Source organism: Neopelma chrysocephalum, unplaced genomic scaffold, assembly GCF_003984885.1.
Source record: "Neopelma chrysocephalum unplaced genomic scaffold, ASM398488v2 Primary Assembly neopelma1_75, whole genome shotgun sequence".
Taxonomy (NCBI): domain Eukaryota; kingdom Metazoa; phylum Chordata; class Aves; order Passeriformes; family Pipridae; genus Neopelma; species Neopelma chrysocephalum.
The window spans coordinates 6,486,401-6,508,681 of record NW_020897736.1 but is presented as its reverse complement, the minus strand read 5'-3'; the positions used below and the strand labels follow the sequence as shown (position 1 = coordinate 6,508,681).

The 22,281-nt window shown below is 42.1% G+C and overlaps 1 protein-coding gene across 1 annotated transcript in view; it reads left to right on the top strand.

Annotated features, from left to right (window-relative positions):
• LOC113970097 (cell surface hyaluronidase-like) overlaps nt 1-22,281 on the top strand; it is a 53,815-nt gene that overhangs the window by 23,807 nt on the left and 7,727 nt on the right. Inside the window, exons 17-19 of the mRNA XM_027688624.1 lie at nt 2,986-3,201; nt 9,301-9,509; nt 20,360-20,536. Of these exons, the coding sequence (XP_027544425.1) occupies nt 2,986-3,201; nt 9,301-9,509; nt 20,360-20,536 (602 nt within the window). The remainder of the gene's footprint in view (nt 1-2,985; nt 3,202-9,300; nt 9,510-20,359; nt 20,537-22,281) is intronic.

The following is a 22,281-nucleotide window of genomic DNA, read 5'->3' as shown; positions in this document are numbered from 1 at the left end:
TTGTGCATCATTGCTTAAGAAGACCTGACAGATCTCTTTTTATTCACCAAAAAGCAACTCACTCATCCCCCATCCGTTTGGGGCAGAGATCCTGTAGAGTGAGGTGAGGAGTAAGAGGGTGTACATGACCTTTTGGGCTCCCATGAACAAGGCCACCTCATGCAGGTGCAGGAGACTCACAAATTCTCCCAGTTTATCTCTGCTGCTAAAAGTCCCTCTGGTTATTTTGTCCCTGCAGCCAGGAGCTCAGGGTGGATTCAAGCCTATTCTACTCCTAACTGTGCCAACACTACGGCACCTCAGAAATTACTTGTGCCAAAGAAACCCCAGTGGTCTGTGCTGGGGGGGGGGTTGTGGTCCCCAGAAAAGCCCACAGGGGCCAGTGCTGACTTCTGGTTATGGAATAGCGGCTCCCATGGGATTGCAGTCCTGCCTAGCTAAGAAATGGGTACTTCCTAATGTTGACTTTACTGTGTTTAGCCCGAGTTGTCTTAGTGCTGAGTTTCTGTGTCAAAGCACACATTTGCAGAGAGTTCAGGATGGGAAAAAGAAAAACAAGCACTGAGTTAAAGTCTGTTATCTCCTAAAAATGAGGGCAGAAAAAAAATTATCCCAACCCTACAGAGACACCTGACCAAAGGGAACTTGGCAGGGTGAGGGTTTGCATCACTCCAGCAGAGCAAAAGCCATGGGGGCAGAGTCCTTGGGTGGTAAAACAGAGGAAGATTCACACTGGATGAAAATGGTTTTCTTAAAATGATAACAGCGATACAGTGGTATGATATGTCTTTTGTTGGCAGTTTGTGCCAACACTTGAATTTTAGATAAAGTCACAAGTTATTACAATGCTTTCTAGTACATTATTATTTTTTAATTTAGAGAGTGCAGTTGTCAGGTCTACCCTGCAGGTGTGTTAGATGCCTGCCTTTGGACAGGCTGAGTTAGCATATTCCTAAGAGATTACATACTCACATAAACATCATCTGTCAGGTCTCCCTGTCAGGCTTCAGACAGGTAATTCAAGTAACCTTTATACCATAGCACTCTGAGGCAATCCACACTTAGTGAAAATTAGGTGTCTGAATAGGAGTATGGTATCTAGACATGACCTGTCTCTGCACCCTCTTCTAGCTCATTCCTAGCTCCATGTGAACATACCTGAGGAGCTGAGTTTTTGTTCCTCTGTGTTCACTTAGAATAAAATATACAGTGCCATAGCTGTAACTGCAAACCCAGTCACACCCCTATCCCACAGTGTACCAAACTAAGGTAACCTTGAGGCTTATAAAGGAAGTGACACTGCTCATTAACATTTCCATTTAATTTCTGACTTTCAGACTTTTTAGAGGAGAATGTTAGAGATCAGAATAGCATTAGCACCAAAACTGTCTGCTGCTGGATGGAAACACTGAGAGTGTTGATCAAATGTAAGCTGTACTGGCTGTGCCTTCCTTTGGTTTGAAGTGCAGCTGACTTTGTTCTCCTCCCCAGTGAAGTGCCTGTTTTCATATTCAACTCCAGAACTGCACTGTCACAAAGTATTTATAAGAGACCTTTGAGCTGCAGCAGTGTTTACATTTTTTAAAATCTCCTCTTTTATAAATTGAAACGAGAGAAAAAAACCAACTTTTGGGATCCTCCTACTTTGCCAAGTAGCCTTTTGGGAAAAACTTCCTGCAGTGCAGTAAGAAAACATTCTAACAAACTCAAAAATACACATTACATTTCCATCTGTTTGAACCTCCTTTAAAGGAGACTGTTTCAGGTGTTTGTTTATGAGATTCATAGTTAGACAAGAAGGTGGCAGGAAAATGGTTCTAGGCTTCAATTTAATTTTAAAGGAATAAAGACTTTTATTCTGCAAGCAGTTGTTGCTGCAGTGGTCATTCTTTTTGTGGCAATGGACTTCCCATCTAACTCAGAATCACAATAACCCTCCTATTCTCCTAAGCCCTTCTGTTTATTATTGTTAAAATAAAGCCTTTAAAGCCTTTAGTAAACTTGCAGCCTAATCCTGCTGACCCTAATTCTTACTCATGTGCACAGTCCAATTAAAATTAGTTGGGCTAAATGGAACAAATTACAGTCCTTTGGGTCGGCGTGATCCAGTCGCTATTTATGCTGTTTGCTTTCATGCACACTGCTGCCGGATTCATTCGGAATGCTTGACCTGGAGTAATTATTTTCTTGATTACTCCAGAACTTAATCTTCACAGACTGTAATAATTTTATCTGCAGACGTTAAAATATTCGGTGGTTGGGTTTTTTTGTTTGTTTTTTTTTTTTTTTTGCTGAACATCTGCAGTTTCCTTGTTTTGCTGGATTTTCATATCAGGGCAGATATTTTTACTTAGCTACTGAAAAATCTTGAGGACAGAGATAATGAGGATAATGCTGCTTCCTGTTATTTCTATTTCCTAAAAAAAAAATAAATTCTTCATGGGATAAATTAGAATGTGCACAAGAGCCAATTCTGAGAATTGCTGTCACTTTTAAAAGTTTTATAGGGCTTTAGGAGGAACAATTAGAAAAAAATGGCGCTCACAGAACCACTAAGAACAAATATTGAAAATATATGAGAAAATTCCCCAAATATACCAAATTTTTGTTTCTTTATCAGAAGCTGTGATATTCTTCAGTAAATTTCCTAATCATCCAGTACTTCCTCCACTTTCAGGCATCCTCTTCCTTTTGCCACCACTCAATTTATTGCTGTATGACTTTAAGCAACACATGGTTGTGTGGGTGCATTTCAAAGAACAAAAAGTCCAGTTTTTGTGAAAACATCTCCTGGGATTAAGAAATGAGAGGGAAAACCAGCATGGCTGGCATTTTTCCTAAATAGAAGAGGCAAAACAAAACTCTTTGCTCAGACAACAGAGCTCTCCAGTTCCAACTGTACCACTGTTTTGGCTGTTAAAACGCTGCAAGTGCAAGTCCTTACTTTGAGCTGACCGGGATTTTCCATCTTATTTTCTCCTCTAGGTGGGACTGAAGGTGTTTTTTGGAAGACCAGGCCAGTGGTTTGGAAACAATGACAATGATGGCGACAAAATGTCAATCTTCCATGACCTGGATGGCTCGGTGACAGGGTACCCAGACACCTTTGTGGGCAGAGCAGACAACTACCTGCTGCATCATCCCGGGTGTCTCCCTGTCCCACGCTGGAATGGGGTGATGTGTACAGGGAAATTCGCACAGGTAACGGGGGGCAGCTGCTGGCAGCACCACGGGGTGTGCAGGGTGGGCATCCTCAATCTGTGAGGGCTGATGGAGTGAAGTGTCCTCAAATAGTCTGCGAGATAAGAGCTGAATGATAAATTTGGCATAATCTTACTCCTTTCAGTGTCCTCTGCCTAATTCCAAGGAGTCAGTAAAGCTCCTGTTGTGCAGTTGTCTGCTATAAGGAGCCCCATCTCCTCCCATTGCCCACAAGAAGCTGCAAGTTGAAATTGAGTTGGAGGAAAGTTTGGTGTTTTCTAGTTCCAGGCATTTGTCCACTCTATTGCGGGATTCTAGTGGATAGTTCTGGTGAATCAAGTTTCAGTAATGGAAGATGTTACTTCTCTGGTACACCCTACTTGTGTTCAGGATGGTGAAACGGGTGGTTGAGATGCAAACTCCCGCTTATTTCCCATCCAGAAATCACTGGCTGAAGGATGGGCAGCCTTAGGTCAGGACAATCTTAAACCTTCACAGCAGTGAATATCCAGGGTATGCGTGTCTCCTTAAGCTAAAAGAAATTGTAGGTATTTGCTTTAGTTGCACAGCAGAGAGCAGGAGTTGCTATTTAAGTATGTAAACATTGGACTTAAAAACCCTGGTGTGCTTTGGCTAGGCAGAAACAGGACTGGGCTCCTCTGAAACACACCCATTGGATTAGGGTTTTGACCTTGGCACTTAGTTTTGCTCTGTTTCTCTAGAGAAATTGTCAACCCTGCTCTGGCAACCTAACAGTTAAATTCAGAATTGCAAATAAGTAGGCATTTATGTTTTTATTTCTATTAATATACTCCTGGTTATGGCACTCTACATGGTGAGGCAGTTTTTCCACCATAGAAAATTTCCTTGGCTAGGTTTAGGCAAGCATAAACATTTGCTTCTCTGGGATCCATTACCTACCAGAGTTTTTCAACTCATCAGCATCCAGCAGGATGAGTAAAGGTCATATTAAATGCTTCACTTTATGGGTTTTGGGGAGGGAAATATATGTATGTGCAGAAGAAGCATGTAGAAGAAATTGGTCCTGTGAAGCAGGGTTTGATTAATTTGAAAAGTATAATTGTCAGAATATTTCAGCTTAACTCTGATTCTCAGCACCCTAAGTGGTGATTTGTTTGCCTGCTAAATTCTGAGTGTCATACTTCAGATCAAAAGCCTAAAACAGTGAATCCGATTATAGAGAAAGATGGTTTGCTTTGATCTTAGCAACTTTATTACAAAATCTGTTTTTCTTTTCCTTTTCATGTAGCTCTGGTAGACAAGAACTTTTATTCTTCCCTAGTTCAAGCAGGTGAAAATGTCCTTTCAGCTGAAGGAAATAGTGACTCCTATGTTACTGCTGAATAGAGCCCAAGATAGTCAGTCTAGGGATGGGCAACTTGGCATGGAAAACTGAGATCCAAGTCCTTCAGCTAACATTGCAGGCATATCCTTTCTGAGCTAAGTGCCTAGAGTACACTTAATTCCTTTCTGCTTGGTTTCTTTCATTCCCATTTCATGCTCCTCTTCTCCTGGATGTAATTTGCCCAAGAAAGGAAACGCCTGGGGAAAAACAATTCCTCTGGCAGTGTTTTTAGCTCCAAAAAATCCTGGGGGCAGGCTTTCCTGAGGGTGTTTTAATCTGGCAGCTCAGGCTGACATTCCCACCCTCTTATGGTTAGTTCTTGGCCTTCCTCCTCACTGTCTCCAAGCAGCATCATGCCATGTTTCCCATGTGGTGTCCAAGACCTTCCTTGAGCAGGGAGCACTAAATAATATCTCATGCTTAGGCTTCTTTGGTAGCCTAGAAAAAAGGCTACCAAAGAAGGGTTCTGGGACCAGCTGAAAATCATGAAATTCACATAAGCAAGAACTATCAGGTCTTTCTGTCCTCCCCTTTTGCTTCTGGAGCCTCTAAGGTTGCTGTTGTCCAGATAAGACCAACCCCTTTCCTCTTTAATGATAGTTGAAACTCTCATGTTGTAATATAAATAAATCAAGGCTTTGAGGAGGAACATTAAATAGAGGGAGACTCACAGGGAAATCCCAAGAGCTGTCAGCACTACATCTTCTGTGAGTCACTCAGATTCCATCATCAGGGCACTGAGGTCCTTGGTATTCTGTCAACCTCCCTGTGGCAAAAGCCAGTAATAGAACATGTAGGGAGAGGCTCATTTCATAGTTTTCTTCATGTAGGTGTGTGAGATTTCCAATGGCACTGAACTGGAGACTCCTTGGCACCTCCATTACTTGTTAAAATGTAAATGAGATTCCTGAACCTTTTCTGATTTTTATATAAATTGTAAGACAAGTGCCTTGGCTCCCACTGGGCAGTTGAAGCTGTGCACTTACTGCTTGCCTCCAGACTTCACAGCAGCTCATGAGGGGAGGTTGTGGAAATTCTCCTTTTTGGTATTATTCTTTATTAAAATAAGCAGAGTTTTTGGCAGTATGTGCTATTTTCTTTTATAAGCTTAGAAGGTGTTAGACAGTCATAAGAGACTGCCACACAGCCAAATTAGTGTCAGCTTTGAATTAACAAAAATTGATGCCTTGCAATTCTAAAATACCTTAGGAAATGCTGTTGATTTTGCACCAGTTCACTTAGTTACCACCAAACTGCAGTCGGCTGAAATAGAAATGATTCCGTTTTTGTTAACTCTGTTCTTTCAATGAATGTTTGCAATTGCACTGATCCTGCACCTCCAAGTTACAGCTGGTTTTGTGGACTGGGTATCTCTGTGGCTGCTTTTGGTACTGATGCTCCTAAATGTACAGCAAGCAAGAGATGCAGGACACAGCAAGTGGTGCTTTTCTAGCCACAAGGAATCCACACAGTCCCAGGCTATCTGTGGTGTTTGAGGATTATCAGCACCTCACAGACTGTGAAGAAAGAAAAGCCCGTGGGATGGTGTCTGTTTTCAGCTTATGGTATCTGTTTTTGGACAAAGATGTCCAATTTTGATCTCTGATGTATACTAATTGAAACTCAAAGTAGTTTTCCCGGTGTCAGTGACACCCCAACATGTCTTAGAGAAAGCAAACTATGTTTTTTAATTTCTGTAAGAAAGAATTTTTCAAGTATTTACTTGGAAATTTCATCAACAAAAGGTTTCTCCCTAAGAAATTAACCTTTTTTGAACAGTCAGTCAACCAGAAAGGAAGAAGATAGGTTTTGAGCTTCTCATTTTTAAGGTGTTTCTCCCCAACTTGATAGCTGACAGCACCACAGAACAAAAGCAAGGGTAAAGAAACTAGAAAGCAAGAAAACGTTTTCTCAGAAACCAAGACTGTCAGTTCCAGTACTTTGCATGTTGCTTATCTCCATACTCAGTATCCAGTTGAATAGCAGATTCCCGTGAATTGTAAAGAACTTATCTTCTCAGTTTCACAATCTACTCGGGAAAATTGCCATGTAAGCACAGGGAAATCTGACACATCTCTTTAGCATGAAGTGTTAAGCAGCTAAAATAACAACTATGTCCTTTAAACCATCTAGGCAAGTAGAAGGTTCACATTTTATAACATTTTAAATAGCTCTTCTTCTTCTATTACATTAAGTTGTCACCACTTCTGATATTGTAAAGTCTCTTTATGACCCACTTTCTTTTAAAGATTTTGATGGAGTCAACCAAAAATCATGGAGATGACGCTAAGGAGGATGGATTTTCATTCTAGAATGTGAATGGATTTTTTCATTCCAGAGTCCTGTTGACTTAGTGATGCTCCCTGTGGGCAAAACAGCCTCTTCACACAGAATCTGGATTGATTAATCAGGGCATTTACCTGCTGGGACCTCCTTCAGTGCGAAACATTTTGCAAGATCCACCGGATACACTATTGTATCCCCAGGGGACTGAAAATCACATCCTCGGCGGCAGTTCTGGAAGGCAGTTGTTCAGTGGCCACCGGTGGTGACTGCAGGAGACAAGTCATTTTACAAATGTTTCTATAACACATATGTGACATTTTCCCTTGTTCTAGTAATTACCGTTTCATTCTCCAAACACCTGTCACCATTATCCTTAATGTCAGACCTGTGACTTGGTGCCGAGGCCTCTGGAGGAAAATGTTATCAACAAATCTGTGACATGCTTTCCTCATCATCTTACTGAAGCATTCTGCAAACTATTCCTGCCCTTTTTTGGACCCATTAACCACAGCAGCAAGCAGCTTAGGCCACGCATACCTTGCTGTCTTTTTTTTTTCCTCTTTACACAAATAGCTTAAATTACATAGGAATCTTTTGTTCTTGGTAGTCTGTAATTTAGGAAACTTTGGGGATCATTGAATGCACCTCATTCTTTTCTTGGTTTATTCCATCATTGGTCTATTTAATTTTGTAGTAAGTTCATTTCAACTGTTCTTTGTTAGAAAATGCTGTTTTGATTGAGATAAATTAATATACTGATGGGATTTCAGATCTGACCCCCTGCTCTGATCTCAGTATTTCCCCATTCCGATGTGGCCAGATGAGATTGAAATATGGTTTATTGTATTGCATGTTACTGACTTTCCAATTTGGTTTGCATATGAATGCAAAATAGGTTTTCCTTCTTGGCCTCATAGATTAAAAAAAATCTTTAATCAGACTGTACAAATAATTTATTCTTCCTTGATCCATCAAGAATGAATAAATGGGCTGTGCCCAGAGATTTGTTTGGAGTGAATTACTTGATCAATACTTTCAGCCATCAGGAAAAATTTATGTTAAGGTCATTCTGGGATCCACTTTAATCTTTCAGGGTCTGCAGATATCACTCAGGATAGCTTCTCATCATTAACGTGTAATGGTGTGAAAGAAGGAGTGGATTGAATATCCAAGAAACATTTACAACCACTTTTGGATTGCTTCTTTGACATGAGACCCAAATTTTTAACTTGAGCATTCAGCATGAGGCTATTGAATTTGGGGGTGAGATTTTGCAGAGCTTTCAGTTTGTGTAAAAAAGAGGAAGAGAAGCAGATGGGGAGATGTGAGGGCCCTGCCTTGCAAGGCAGATACTCTGATAGATGGAGTCATGATCTCTCTGCTAGTCTTGGCTGGGCTTGTATCCTCGTGGAATTAAAATCTGATAAGAAACTACTACCTCCATTTAGATCTACCTCACAGACACAAATGGAGTTTAAAAATAATTTTGATGGATGTATGCTCATGTGGAAGCTTAGACATTCCTGAGCTACCACGGATTTTTGTGCTGGATGTTTTAAGTTCTTGATGCAAAGAGCCTTATTCTACACTGTGGGAGAGTGAAGGCAGCAGGATTATAGGTGTCCTCATCTGTCCTCGGTGTATCTGAAATCCTTTAGGGAATATGACAAGCTGCCTGCTACAGCCTTGCGTGCAGAGACAGATTTGTATGGCTAGCTGTGCATCCTACTTTTGCACTGGAATTTCACATGGCAGAAAGCAGGGGAACATCACGTGTCAGCCTTAAAACTAATGTTTGCCACATGAACTGGCCTTCGTTTGAGTGATGGCAGGGCAGAAAAAGCATGCAGCTGGAGTGTGGTTTTGTAATTGTTCTGTAGAGTTGAGCTACAGGTCAGAGGCATCTGTTGGTCTGTGCACAGAAGAGCTTTGCTGAAGTCTGTGGAATATGGTATTTAGTCCATAAGGTCATATAGTCAGGCCACTGATTTTTAGCCCCCAGAATTTCAGCCTAGTCTGCTACTTGAGAGCGAAGATGTGGATTCCATTAGATACCTGGATCTAACCCAAAGCCCATTGAAATAATTTCAGTTTTCTGTATTTTCAATGGAATAAGCCTGTTTTTAAAGTATAGTTATTTGAATTCATAAAAAAGAGTTACTCTGCAATACTTCCGTGATTACCCTTCTCCCTAAAGATTTTGAATAGTGAACATTTTTATGGCACTGTACAATTCATATCTCACTTCATGGTGTCCCCACGGATGGCTGCAGATGCTATTTCTGGTTTACCTTTTTATTTGAACTGGAAATGTTTCAGTGACTTTCCAAATGCTCTGAACTCTTCGTTGGCAAAAGCCACTTACAGGCAACGATGATCAAATGCACATGTTAAGGCTATGCCTGCTGGTTTAATGGATGTGTTTGTCATTTTCCTTTCACCCTCAGCTTTATATCCAGGCCAGACGCCCTGAGAACCTGACCTTGTCCATTGCCAGAGCAGCCAACCCTTCCCATCCTGTGAGGCTGCAGGGCGTGAACAGAGGAGCACCGTACCAGCAGTACCAGCCTGTTGTCATGCTCGAGCAGGACTATGTCATCCAGTGGGATGGCAGAGCACCTGAGGATGTTATCCTGTACCCCATCAACTTCAACAGGTACTGCCCTGTGCTGTTTTCAAAAGGTCTGGAGCTTTATCATTTTTCCAGGTTATTCACAACTGACCTTTCAAAGGTCTCAGTAAGTTCTGAGAGCGTGGAAGCAAGGTGTTAAAGGTTGGCACTTACTGATGCAGAGAGAGATGCTTCTGCTTTCACTTTATTCCAGCTTTTTTTGATGTGCAGAGATGTTTCACTTTCCAGAAAGTTTTGAAATAGAATCCAAATAAGTCCTGGCCTGCTGTCCCTGAAATCCCTCCAGAAGAGCTCTGGCTCTGGTTCATTTGTTTGTACTGGTTGCTGCACACATAATTTATCTCCCATATATATAAAGTGCAGAAATATATCAGAATGTGCTCAAAACTTTACATCTTCTGTAATCCAAACAGCCCTGGAATCAGTGTTTCTTTTTAACTAAAGTTTTAAAATGTGAGGTTTCAGCACAGCAAAATTGCAGGCTGTGCTGTGTTTATTTCCCATGTTTTCTTCTAGCATTATATAAAGACAGGGTACATCCATTTTAGACACTACTTTTGTCCCTTGCGATCTGTTTCACTTTGCATAGCTTAAGTTATGGTTTTAGTACTGTTCTTACTTCAGTGAAATTACTTGTGCTTTGCACTGGTACCGCTGTTAGGAGAGAGTCCTGCAACCCAGTCAGCTTAGCAGGGGCGTGCATTGCCATGGTCTGCACAGACACTGCAAGGGATGAGCACCACAAGAAAGCCTGGCCATCACCTTGGGTTCTGCAGCTTGTGTGAGTCCTTGGTTATTGGCAAAAAACCACTACAGTAAAAGAGAGAGGTTTGTAAATGAAACCTTACATGATTACACACAACAGAGGCTCAGGTTTCCAAAGCAGGTTTTAGATAGTTGGAATGAAAGAAGGCAGAGGCACTGAGGACGTGAAGCAGCACGTACTGCTGGTGAACCTGGAAGGTTCCCAAGTCCCTCCAGTACTATCCACCAAACCCCACACCCATCCGCTGCTCCTCCAGCAGTTTCCCTGCTGTGGTTTTAGCGTAGGATAGTTTTGGCAAAAGCTTGAGTTCTATTCGGTTCCTATGAACCTTGTAGCTGAGAAAATCTGGGGGAAAAATACTGTCCTTAGTTCCCACTATGAAGCCCTGTGGGAATGCACCTGAGAAGGGCAATGTTTCCTCTTTATACATGCCCATTCCAGCAAGTGACATCCAGCTGGTCCTCTTGATTTAAAGATGTCGTAGCTGTAGGGCCGTGACTGAGTCTCTAGGTGATTGGTGTTTGGACACTCCTGTCACAGGGGAATTATTAGAATTAAATCAGTGTTTTCTGTATTAATATATCTTTGTGCACTTTAAGGAAGAGGAAAATCCATTAGTCACTCACAGACAAGCTGAGCTTTGCAATTATTATCTGTCTTAAAATGGTGAGCTATTTCCTTGCAATTACAGAGCTAAATCTTCTGACAAGTAACTGGTTGCTCTGTCACTGTGCCAATCCATACTTGCCAAAGCTTTGGCCCAGAGTCTTCAGACACAGATTTAAATTTGAAGGCAGCACTGAGTCTTTGGTCAATCTCAGCTTGAATTTTAGCTCTTATTCAAGCAGCAACTTTAACTACATTTTACTATTGAAAACCACAATGTGGTTGTGGTTCCATTTGTCTTGTTTGAAACCAGTTATTTGAACTGGGCAAAGGTTTGTAGAGTTTTCTGATCCAGAAACAGTTGGCAAGATATCTGTTTTGAAGAATTATAAACAAGAAGTATACTGTAACAAAGGAAAACCACAGTTTTACTTAATTTCATTTAGAGCATCTTGCTAAGAAATAATTGGGAACGAATTGTGTGGCTGCCCTGTCTACACCTCAAGTATGCTGGATGCTCACTAATGTGAGACTTCAGGCTGATGCAACAGTGAAATGTCCAGACTGCATGGAAAAACATGGAGAAAAGAGATTCCTGTGGAATTGAGGCAAAAAAGAGACTTTAGGAGTTTGAAGGAAAACAAGTGCCTGCCCAAGCAGTTCCACGTATGACTTTTACTAAGCATTGTATTTTAATAATTTCTGGAGCAGAAGAAATCTTGGATTGTGGAACCCAGAGTAATCAGAGATAAAAATCAGGGAAATTATTTTACCTGTCCCAAGAGGCTTTATGTTTTGTTTGTTCTTTTAAAATTCATAATACTGAATAATATCCCAAAAATGAACTCTTAATATCATAACATCTGTGCCAAATATGATGCAAACCAAATCATGTTTGATGAACTTTAATAGTAATATTCTAGGATTAATAATTTCAGACAAAACCTGAGTGAACAGTTAAACTATTTTCAGTCTGGTCATTGTAAGATGATGGATGGCTATATCTGGGATGCTGCCTTTGCAGATAGGCAGCCCTCGTGCTTCTGGAGTGATTTGCTCTGTGCTGGCTAAAGGAAGGTCAGAGGGGAAATAAGGAATTTGACAGAGAGATGTGTACCAGGATTGGGATTTCTGTGCAGGTCAGGCACAGCACTAATGTTGAATACTTGCATGATTAACACTTTCCCTGCCCCTGAGCCACTGTAGAAAGACCCAATAGAAGTCATGCCAGTCTGTTGGAAGACTGGAACGCCCAGATTCCTGGGGTGGGCAGGAGCTGGTCGGGATGAATTCACATGACTCAGCTGAAATTGGCAGCTGTGAGCTGCAAATCTTGTCCAGTGAGTTCAGAGGCACCGCTTGGGTGGATTTGCTCAGCAGAGGAGGACACCACCTAGAGCAGTCACCCAGCAGATCTTTTCCTTGTGCTTTCTAACCTCTTTCTTTCTATCTTGCTGCAGTACTTGTGTCTTCCTTGCACTGATTCAAACCATGTCTAGAGCAATCCTTCAATTTCTTCGCTTCCATCAAAATATGTGGCTAAACCAACAGAATTGCTGTGTCTCCACTCACTGTCCTGTGGTGCAAAGGGGCTTTTTGACACCCGCCAGCGTCGCTCCCAGGGAGGGATGGACTGGTTTGCATTTATCAGGGTAGCTGTGTCTCTCCTTGGCTTGATGGGCAAACATAAAGCCACGGTGGAGATCCACAGGCTCTTTTTTCAGGTTGCTGGGGAACATTGCTGGCTCAGCAGAAATGCCTGTTTATGCTATGGACAGGGTTGTCTGTCTAATGGCTGGGAGTCTCCCTGTGAGGATGAGAATGTGGATGGGTATTGATGCTTCTGAAAAGAGGCAGTGCAAGACAAGTAACTTCTAAATGTTTTGGCGAGTGAACAGAGGGAGAGCACAGGCTGGAATTTTAATGACTAGGAATGAAATGTGCTCCAGAATCAGCCCAGATCTATTGAGGGTGTTTTTCAGGGCAGAAAGTGTGTGCAAAACCTTCATGAACCCTCAGACCCCTTCTCCATGGGTTTTGTCTCTTTGTTGGAGTGGGTTTCACCTTGTCTGCCCCCTCAGAGCTGTTTGTATTTTTCCATTTGTTGTTTTTGGTTTTTTGGGTTTTTTTTGCTGCTTCACAGAAGTATGAGAGTTATCTGTAAGACTGAGTTAAGGGCTTTCCTCAAAATTATTATCCTGAAGAACAAAGGTCCACAGAGAACATTAAGCTTGTTACAAGACAGGGGAGAGGTTGGTAAGTCAGGAGAAGAGGATGGAAAACATTATTTGGTTGCCTTTTTCAGGAGCTGGAGAACAGTACAAAGATTGTCACTTCATACATTAATCAAAGTCAGAAATGAAGTCCTTCAATTTAATGACTTGGGCTTTGTGCCTGTGCAAATTTTCTAATCACAGAAGAAGCGAAGGCAAATACTATTATCAAAGGCACAGGGCTGTTCCATAAGTCAGCCAGGCTTCTTTGTGCTATCAGCACATCTAAAGATAAGAAAGAAATCTCCTCAAAGCACATATCTGAAGTATAGTGTAATACGTTGTGTTGTTGGAGTGGCCAGAAAGCAGTGGCAGCTAGATTAAGCATTCCTTGCTTTCAATGAGGACAGAGAAATACCTCTATTCTTGGTCTGCTAAGGCTCAGAGGGAAGGGTTTTCCCTTGTTAGGGCTCTCTGCCATGGTTTGACAGGGAGAATTCAGGGAAATGCGAGCAGTTAATAGTTTAAAGAGGGTGGGTTTTGTAGGTGGATTGCCAAAGTCCTGCAAGAGGGGGCTTTTCTTTGTACTCCACCTCTCCTGCCAGATGCTGGCTCCAAGGACAGTGCTGAGCAGGATTTCCCAGGCTCTCTCACTAGGTACCGTCTGAGCTTTGTCTGGAGGGGCACAGTGAGGCTCATCATATTGGTGTTCTTTGGTGCCTTGATGCAGGAGTTCGATCTTTATGACAGTATTAAAAAAAAATAAATTAAAAAATAAAAAAAGGCAGGGAAAGCCCAAATTTCTTTTCAACAACAACCAAAATGGCAGATGTCCATGTGTGTGCCCAGGCACGTGTTCAGCCTTTCCCCTGCTGTCATGTTTGTGCAGGGATGGGCACGAGTTCACTGCTCAACTCCTGTATTTGCTAGGCTGAAGACCTGTGCTTGGGCTTGTTATCTTATTCACCAGTGAATAATCTTAATTGTCTGAAAATTCAAGAGCCCAGAATGATCTTGTGTCTAAATTTTTCATTAAAAATACTGTACCCTTTTGACCTTGAGTGGTACAAAGCCTCCAGGATGCTGCAATCCATCCAAAGGTGGAGATTTCAGTGCAAGGAAACTTACACAGCCCAATTCTGCACTGAGACTCTGGGGGACTCATTATGTTTGTATTTGCCAAGGTTGTGTAGGTAGGTTTTTTTCCTATGGCTTATTATTCAATGCCAGTCTGATTCATACTTTCAGCTACTTGTCATTTTTGTGATTAAATTCCTTAGTGGTGATAAGGTCTGGAGAAAAACAAAGATAACAAGACAAGGCTAGAATGTGCTTGTGGCAGTCTTGCCCAGTTTAGGGATATTTCCTAAATTGTTTCTTTTTCAAACTAGCTTGAAATGAGCTTTTCCTCTTGCTTCCCAGATTGATAAATGCACAGGAAGGTATAATTGGTATTTCAAAGTGGAGCTAACTGTTTAAGGCTGTGAATGCTTTCTTGTTCTTGTACATTCATGAGTTCTGACCTGGATCCCCCAGATCTGGATGGAATACAAGTAACACCAGCACTATTTCCAATAATAATAAGTAAAGTGCTACTTGGGTTTCGTAGGCTGCCCCTCCTGATAACATCTATAATTCAGAGTTAATCATCCACACAACACAGAAGTCAGTAGATATATTTAAATTCCCTTCTGCCTATTTAAATCTCCTAAATTATCCACAGATCAACCCATGGATGAAAGCCACAGGGTATTTTTTTTTTTAATTGGAAAGAAGCTAAAACATTTGCCAGAACACCAGGTTGCAGATTGCACCATTTAGTAGAGTTGGGCAGGAGCGAGTGCTGATGTTGCCGTGTTCCAGCAATGCTAAAGCCCCCAAAGTCTTTGCCTCCCCACCTGCTCCCTTGCTGCCCTCTGTCCTCTGCAGCCGGGATTAACAAGGAGACATGTCCTTCCTGAGCTGATCATTTTACAGCATGAGCTAGAGCAATCTGAGCATCAGACAGTCCCCAGGTGGCTGTGGTAAACCAGGCTGCTCGTCCCTTTGAAACCTGGCATTGGAAACCTGAGGGTTTTTCCTCATTTTCACTTTTCTCATGGCCCACGGATTGGGGCTTGGGGGTCCTGAAGGAGCCTTTCCTGACCTGATGTGTATCCAAGGCACAGCAGTGAAAATACAAAGTATGCAGAGATAGAGTACTTGGGAAGACGTTAAAAAGATAGAAATTGAATTGGGATGTGATTCTTCCATGAAAACATGTAGGGTGGGAAAAAAGATGAAAAGATTATGTACTGTATTTAAATGCAGGAAGTTTTTATTTTTGCTTGAATACATTTGTCTGCAAGCCAAATGCTGTCTGAGTCAGACCCTGGTTTCATGAGGATCAGCAGAACTGTACCTCAGGGCAGGATCCCTCCTGTAATTTGTTGAGCTTCACAAAAGCAAAAATCATTCCTTTTGCCCAAGGAGACGTGGATAAAACAAAAAGTTTAAATTTATATTAAGATATGATATTTTTAATGGCATTTCCTAAATAGCAACATTTAGGAAAGGCATTTAAATCCCAATACACACAAATCTAGTTAGCTAAAAACATACCTGACTTGTTACTATCCCTGCAACAGTCCTTCACAAGAGTCTATCCTTAACAACAAGGCCCTGAAAAAATTGGCTGGATGTTCACCCAATAGCCATGTTTGTCATCGCAGGGGGTTTGGGGTGTGTTTAATGGACTTGACTTGAAGAGAAGCTGAGGTTGGGAGAAATGTTTTGAGGGAAAAACCAGCTGTGTCCTGACTGAGAGCAAGGAGCATTGACCTCCTCTGATTTATTCTTGGGATGGGTTGGAGGCTCAGTGGTGGCTATGCTTTTTTTTTCCTTTGAAGTTTAAAATTCAGCCTGTGAGAGACAAACTTACCAAAGGAGTACGTGGGGATTTCTGCTTTGTTCCCATATTAGGAACAGGGAAGTTTTAAAATCCCAGTTCTCTCACTCCCTTTGAAAGTTCAGCTCACGTAGATGTTGACCAAAATGTCAGAGGGGTTGTTTTTAAATAAGAGTAATAATAGTTGGGGGAGACTGACTCACTGGATAGAACTCTCTTGTTTTTTCAAACCCAAGGAAAAAAAATGTAATTTTTAGTTGTACTCTATGGCATTCCCTCATTAGCTTACCCCAGATTTTCATCAGTGAGATCAGGATTTGGACCGTGCACTTCCATGGTCATCAGCTACGTGACACACCGTGTCAATAATAGAATGATATTCATCAGCTTAGAGGTTCCCTTTGCTAAAATGCAGCCAGGATTGACATCCAGCATAACCAGAAACCCCGGCACTAGATGATACCCATTTGCCCAGGACTCACACTCCATCCAGTGCAGCCAATATTGTGAATTGCTCACAATGTTGAACAAGTGTTATTTATCCTCTCACAGGCAGTAAGAGCCGCAGACATGCACTTTTTCTGTGTTTACTCCAGCCAAATCTCATCTCCAAGTTACATGACTCACTTTACATCCCACCACGGACAAAGGTCTCCCCTCCTTTGCCTGTTTGATCATGTTTCTCTGAGTGTCTTTGCTTTTGAGAGTTTGGGGTTGAACTGGGGGGGAAGTTCTGAGGGTTGTAAATGAGGTATGTATGTGTGTACGTGCAGATCTGTATCTACCACATGTCCAAGAACAGGAAACCTCTTGCCTGCTTTTTTGCCTTTCTCTTGTCCTTTTTATGCTTTTGCTTATCCCAGGAAGCCTGCTCATTGCCAAAACATAAGAATACTTTTTTAGCACTTTGTCTGATGTTTTTGCTTCACCTGAAAGAGCCAGAGCTGCAAATGCCAATATCCTGGTGAAAAAAAGAGCCATTTCCAAAAGAAAATAAGCAGGCTAAAGACACTGGTAAAAATGTATAAAGTGAACTATGGGGATTGTTGAATGACAGTGACAGAGGGGCAGAAGTGTCAGGTTTTATACATGCCAGTGTCGGCAGATTCTCAAAAATTTGCCAAGTAATCTTTGAAACTGTTAGGACCTACTAAACTCTTTTTGCTAGTGTATATTTAGTTTTTCTCCTTCAAATGCCAATTTTATTTTTGTTTTTTTGCAAAAACACAAAGAAAAATGTTGACCTGATTAAGAACAAGAATGAAAAAAAGAAAAAAGAATGTTACTTATTTATAAAATTAAATTAACTTTTTCACTAGAAAAGGTTGAGGGCACCATTACTTAGCTTTGGGGTGCAAAGATCATAAATAGCTCAAGTTAGTTTTCTACACATATTAGTATGACCTTCATTTGAACTGGAAAGTCAGACTTTCTACCTGAGAATATTTCAATTTGTTTCTCTTACAAGAAATTCCTAAGAATGAAAGTTGAAGACCAAAAAAGAAAAAAAAAAGTCCTCTGTATTGCTACACTGGCATTTTGTTTATCAAGTCTGACTTCTACTCTTGTGTTTTAAGTGAGTTTTCCCCCTTTGTGCTGGTCTTCAAGCACAAGAGCACCTAAAGCTACACACACTCCCCCAACCTTCAGGCAGAAATTACTTTGAATTCATAATTTGAGATCTACTATGAATTCAGTGTTTTCATTCCCTGGCAGTGCTGTGTGTGTCCCCAAGCCTCTGGGCACCTGTGACATTCCCAGCTCATGTGCTGGTACTGAGAGCAGCAAAACTAGGACTTACCTACAACATATTTAGGCTGGTTCGAATTTTTCTTATTCTATCTACAAACATTCACCCCAGAGTAGCAGCTGGTAAATAATATAGAATTGAGAGATTGAAGCAGAGAAACAGAACCCACAGTTATTAACTGAAAAAGAGGAAGGTTTCCTGTACTTCAGCCCAGGCAGGAGGGCCTTGGTGGTCAGTGCAGTGGCTGAGGAAGATACACACACATCTGTTTTACTTTGGACTCAACACCCAGGATGTCCCATGCCTGATTACTGCTTTGCCTGAGGCTGCATTTCTCCCTCAGTTTTGGCAATGCCATCTAACCCCCACCCAGTGCCCAGCTCAAAGGCAGAGTCACAGGGACTGTGTTATGCACAGGGACAGCAGCTATGCTGACATCTCTTGCTTTGATTTCCTGGAGGTGCCGGAGCCCAGCTCAGCCACACAGCCAGGTATTTTGGAGGCTTTATGGTGGGTTTTGTACAAGCTGAAGAAACAGCTTTAGTGCAGAACTAAATAGGAAGCTGTTATAATACTGCTAAATTAAAGAGAAAATAACCACCTTATTCCTTCCTATATTTACATAGAGGATAACTTCTAATGCCTTCCCTTCTCACATCTCATCCCAAGCCCTTTGTTGTGGGAATGTACTAATTTCCATCTCTTCCTCCACAAATTCCAAAGTAGGTGCTTTTCGTTTGATCTTTTCAATCCTGGTGTAATTTATTTCAGTACTTCACTCAGCCTGCTCACGTGCACACACTAGACTGTGGCACTCCTATCTCCAAATGCCCTGGCAACTCAAGACAGTCACAACTGTGGGTTTTTCATGCCTTTTTTTTTTCCTTTCACCCTCCAGTTTCCTTTTCTAATGCCTTTCTCATTCCCTGGGGAGGTGGCAATCAGTGTAGCACAGCACCAAAGCTGGTTCCCAGCATCTGGGGGAGTGACCAGCTCTTTTTGTGATGGTGACTTCAGGGGATGAAATGTGCTAACACAATGCAAATCACCCTTATGAAACAGCCAAATGTCTTGGGACTCCATCCTAAAAATACTACATAAATATGGCTTTGGTACATTTCTTTCATTTCCTCTAGTCAGAGACCAGATCATCTGAAAATATATCCGTTTTCAAGCTGTCCTGTGTTATGACACAGCTGGAGTTGGTTAAAATCTAGAGGGCAGTATCTGGCTTAAGCTGATGGGTCTTTGTGTGGCTTTGATTTATTATCCTAGAACAGCCCGTCCCCTCTTCCATCCTGTAGATAGCTTTGTTTTGTTTTAATGAAAAAAACAGAACAAGGCTGAAATAGCTTTGCTTTATTGCTCTCCATGTGTAAAGCACAGTAGAGGTCTAGGCATGAAGATTCCCAGATTTCACCAAATTGAAGTGGTTTCCCCCTATTTATTGCTCTGCAGTCAGGGATGGGTGGCAGGTCACTTCGGGGAAGCCTTTGGAGAAACTTTTACTTCCTGAGGTGTGTAGGATGCAGAGAGACAGACAAGGAAGGTGATGTTTGTCTTTTTCTAAGCCAAATTTATATTTTCACATTTTAACCAGAAAGTTAAAAAAATACATTTAAATCCTCAGTGGTTTTGGTGACATAAGGAAAGCAACCTATGGTACTGGTTCAGGAGTCCTGGTGTTACAGGCTGAGCCACTTCAGAGGGAAGGAAGGAGGGGAAAAAAAGCTAATTATCTTGGTATTCAGTTTTTCTTTTTAAGTGTAAACTTCTTGTGGCTTTCTGCTTTGCACAGCACAAGTGCATCTCACAGACAGGAAAGAGTGTTGGGATCTTTTGTGGAAGAGCCTTCCCATCAGTATCTGAATTATACTGTAGCTGCATCTTTGATTCTAAGTCTTGTACTAAAGGTTTCTAATTTGGAGCTGTTTTTTCTCTGCAAGAGGGTGGCAGTCAGAATCACAGGATGAAGGAAAGCCACGGGGCCAATTTTTTTTGTAAACGTGTATGCCGAAATTGGGGTAAACAAGAGTCAAAAGATGATTTAACTTCACCCTTAGTTACTCTAAACTGACATTGCAGAAAGAGCCACAGAGAGGGAGATTTTAATGGAAACCATAATAATAAACTTTGCTGTAAAGTGGAGGAAACAGGTCTCTTTAGACCGTGGCTCTGGTTCAAGTCGGAGATTACTTTCTAATTCCTGAATCTGTGCCCCCGGTGAAATGTCTGCTGGATGCTGGTTCCCTCTCCCGCAGCAGCTCCGGGTGGACTGGAACAAACCCTGGCTGCCTCAGGAGATGTGAGTGGGTATGTGACTGGTTGTACCTCAACCTTATGGGGCAAGGAAGAGAAAATATCTGGTTTTAAGCCATCCTGGCACCTGTCTCAAAGTCCTCTGAGGTCAGCCGGGGTCCCTGGATCAGACCTTCGTAATAAGCAGCCGTTGTTTGCAGACAAAGCAAAAAAGTCTGATTTTCTTTGGCTTTGAGGATTTGTTGTGTTTTTTTAAAGGAAAAAGAGAACCTCAAAGGACATTTCTTTGTTTTCCCCTGAAGACTGTACTCTTGGCTGCAGACCATCTCTCTTGTGCTCAAGCCCTGAAGTGCATTTTTTCCCTTTCCCCCTGCCTGCCCTTTCTGCCGACAGAGGAGACTGGCTGCGTGTCACCCTCTGCTATCCCAGGGAAGCCGTTTTCCAGGTGGTGGGAGATGTCTACCAGAGACGGACAGGGACGGTGCACAGTGTCCAGCACTACCTTGCTGCTCCTTCCATCGCTCTCAACAGAACTCATGAGAGGCTCTTCTACTTCGACAGAGCATCAGGGTGAGCCCTGCTGTGCCCCTGGGTGGGCAGCAAGCCCTTGGGGTCTTTCTCTTATCAGCCCCAGCACCTCCTTTCTTCTGTCTCATAGTTAAGATTCATCTTGCACGCTCTCTTCACTGATTTCAGGTCAAAATGGATTTCCAGGCTGGAGTACCTGGGGCAGGTCTATGTCTGCATCCAAGCAGTGATTTGCATTCCTGCTCAGAGAATGGCTGATTTCCTGGCTGGGCTGAGCATCTTGTGCACCCCTGCTGCTTAGATCACTCCAGGTGTGGGCACAGCGTAAATATTTGTTTGAACTCGTTGTACCCCAAAGGGCCATGAAAAAGAGCCCTTTTGCAACTGCTGTGGCTCCCAACACTGAGACAGTTTGGGAAGTTTCAACTTCTGCATATGCCCATGAAGAGAGATTTCTAAAATAATCACATTCTAAAAATCAGATTTTGTGAAAAAAGGAGAGCACTACAGCACATCTCTTATTTGGAAGGTGTGAAGATGGTCCTATAAATCTTACACTATCTTTGAAAGGCTTTAGGACACCTTTGGTTAAAAAAACATATTACGAAACTGTGTTTCTCAGTCAGCTAAAATAGGGAGAAAAAAAGTGTTTTGTGGTTTAACCACGAGTCCCATGATGCTTCACCTGACTAAGTAGCTACTTCAGGAAACAATCCACAAATGCCAGATTTGAAAATAAGATGGGATATATTTATTCGTTCAACCATAACACATGAGTAATCGAATCCCGGAATGCCTTCCTTGCTAACCAGGCTCCTTGCTGATGGCCAGGTCTCTCTCATCACAGGAATTGTGAAACATCAATTTGCTAATTAATCCTCCTTAATTAAAAAAAAAAAAAAGTTGCCCAAAGTCTGTAAACAGGTTGTTTACTACTGAATAGCAGGGAAAATGGTCACACATGTGGATCTGTGGGGGAAAAGCCATGAGCTGCCAGCAGCCATCTGGACCTGGCACATGCAGATTGATGGGTCTAACCTAACTAAATTCTGGCAGTATCAGCGTTTTGGTTCTCTGTTTAGTTCAGCAGTGATTTTTTTAGCCTGTCAGAGCACAGAAGTTATGGGATTGGCATTTTTCTTTTCCTGTTGTTGTTTTTTAGACTTTATTTCATAATGAGTGGGATGTTTCCCCTTCTTTTTTTAACCCTACATCCTTGGAAAGGAACCAAGCTTACTCATTCTTTCTTCCAGACAAAAAGAAACAAATATTTAGTTTTAAAAGAAAGAGAATGAAAATTCCATGCAAAGCTCATGTATCTTTTTGATCCTGAAACTGAACTGAGCTGTTTATGTAATTTCTTCAGCTTGAATTGTAGCATGGAGAGGATTGAAAACATACTTGGAACAGCTAGAAATAAAAATGAACTCCAAAGGCCAGAAGGCCTGGCTGCCTTGGAGCTTCTGTCATGCATGCCTAGGGCTGAGCTCTGCCATGAAGTGAGCTGAAGGGCCAATGCTCATAATTCCAAGCAAACCTGTCTCCTTCTGAGCAACAGCCTAAGCACAGCTGCTGCTCCTTCTCTGGTGGGATGCCACCACACCCAGGAGCAGCAGGAGTGCTTGGGGCTGGAGGGGGGTCTGTCCCACATGCTGCTTGCGTGGTGAAGGCTTGGGCATGGGGGCTGCAAGTGCTGCAGGTCTTGTCACACCAGGATGAGAGGGCAGCTCAACCTGCATCCTTGCAGGACCCACTTGGCAATGGATGTGCAGATCCTGTCTCTGCTC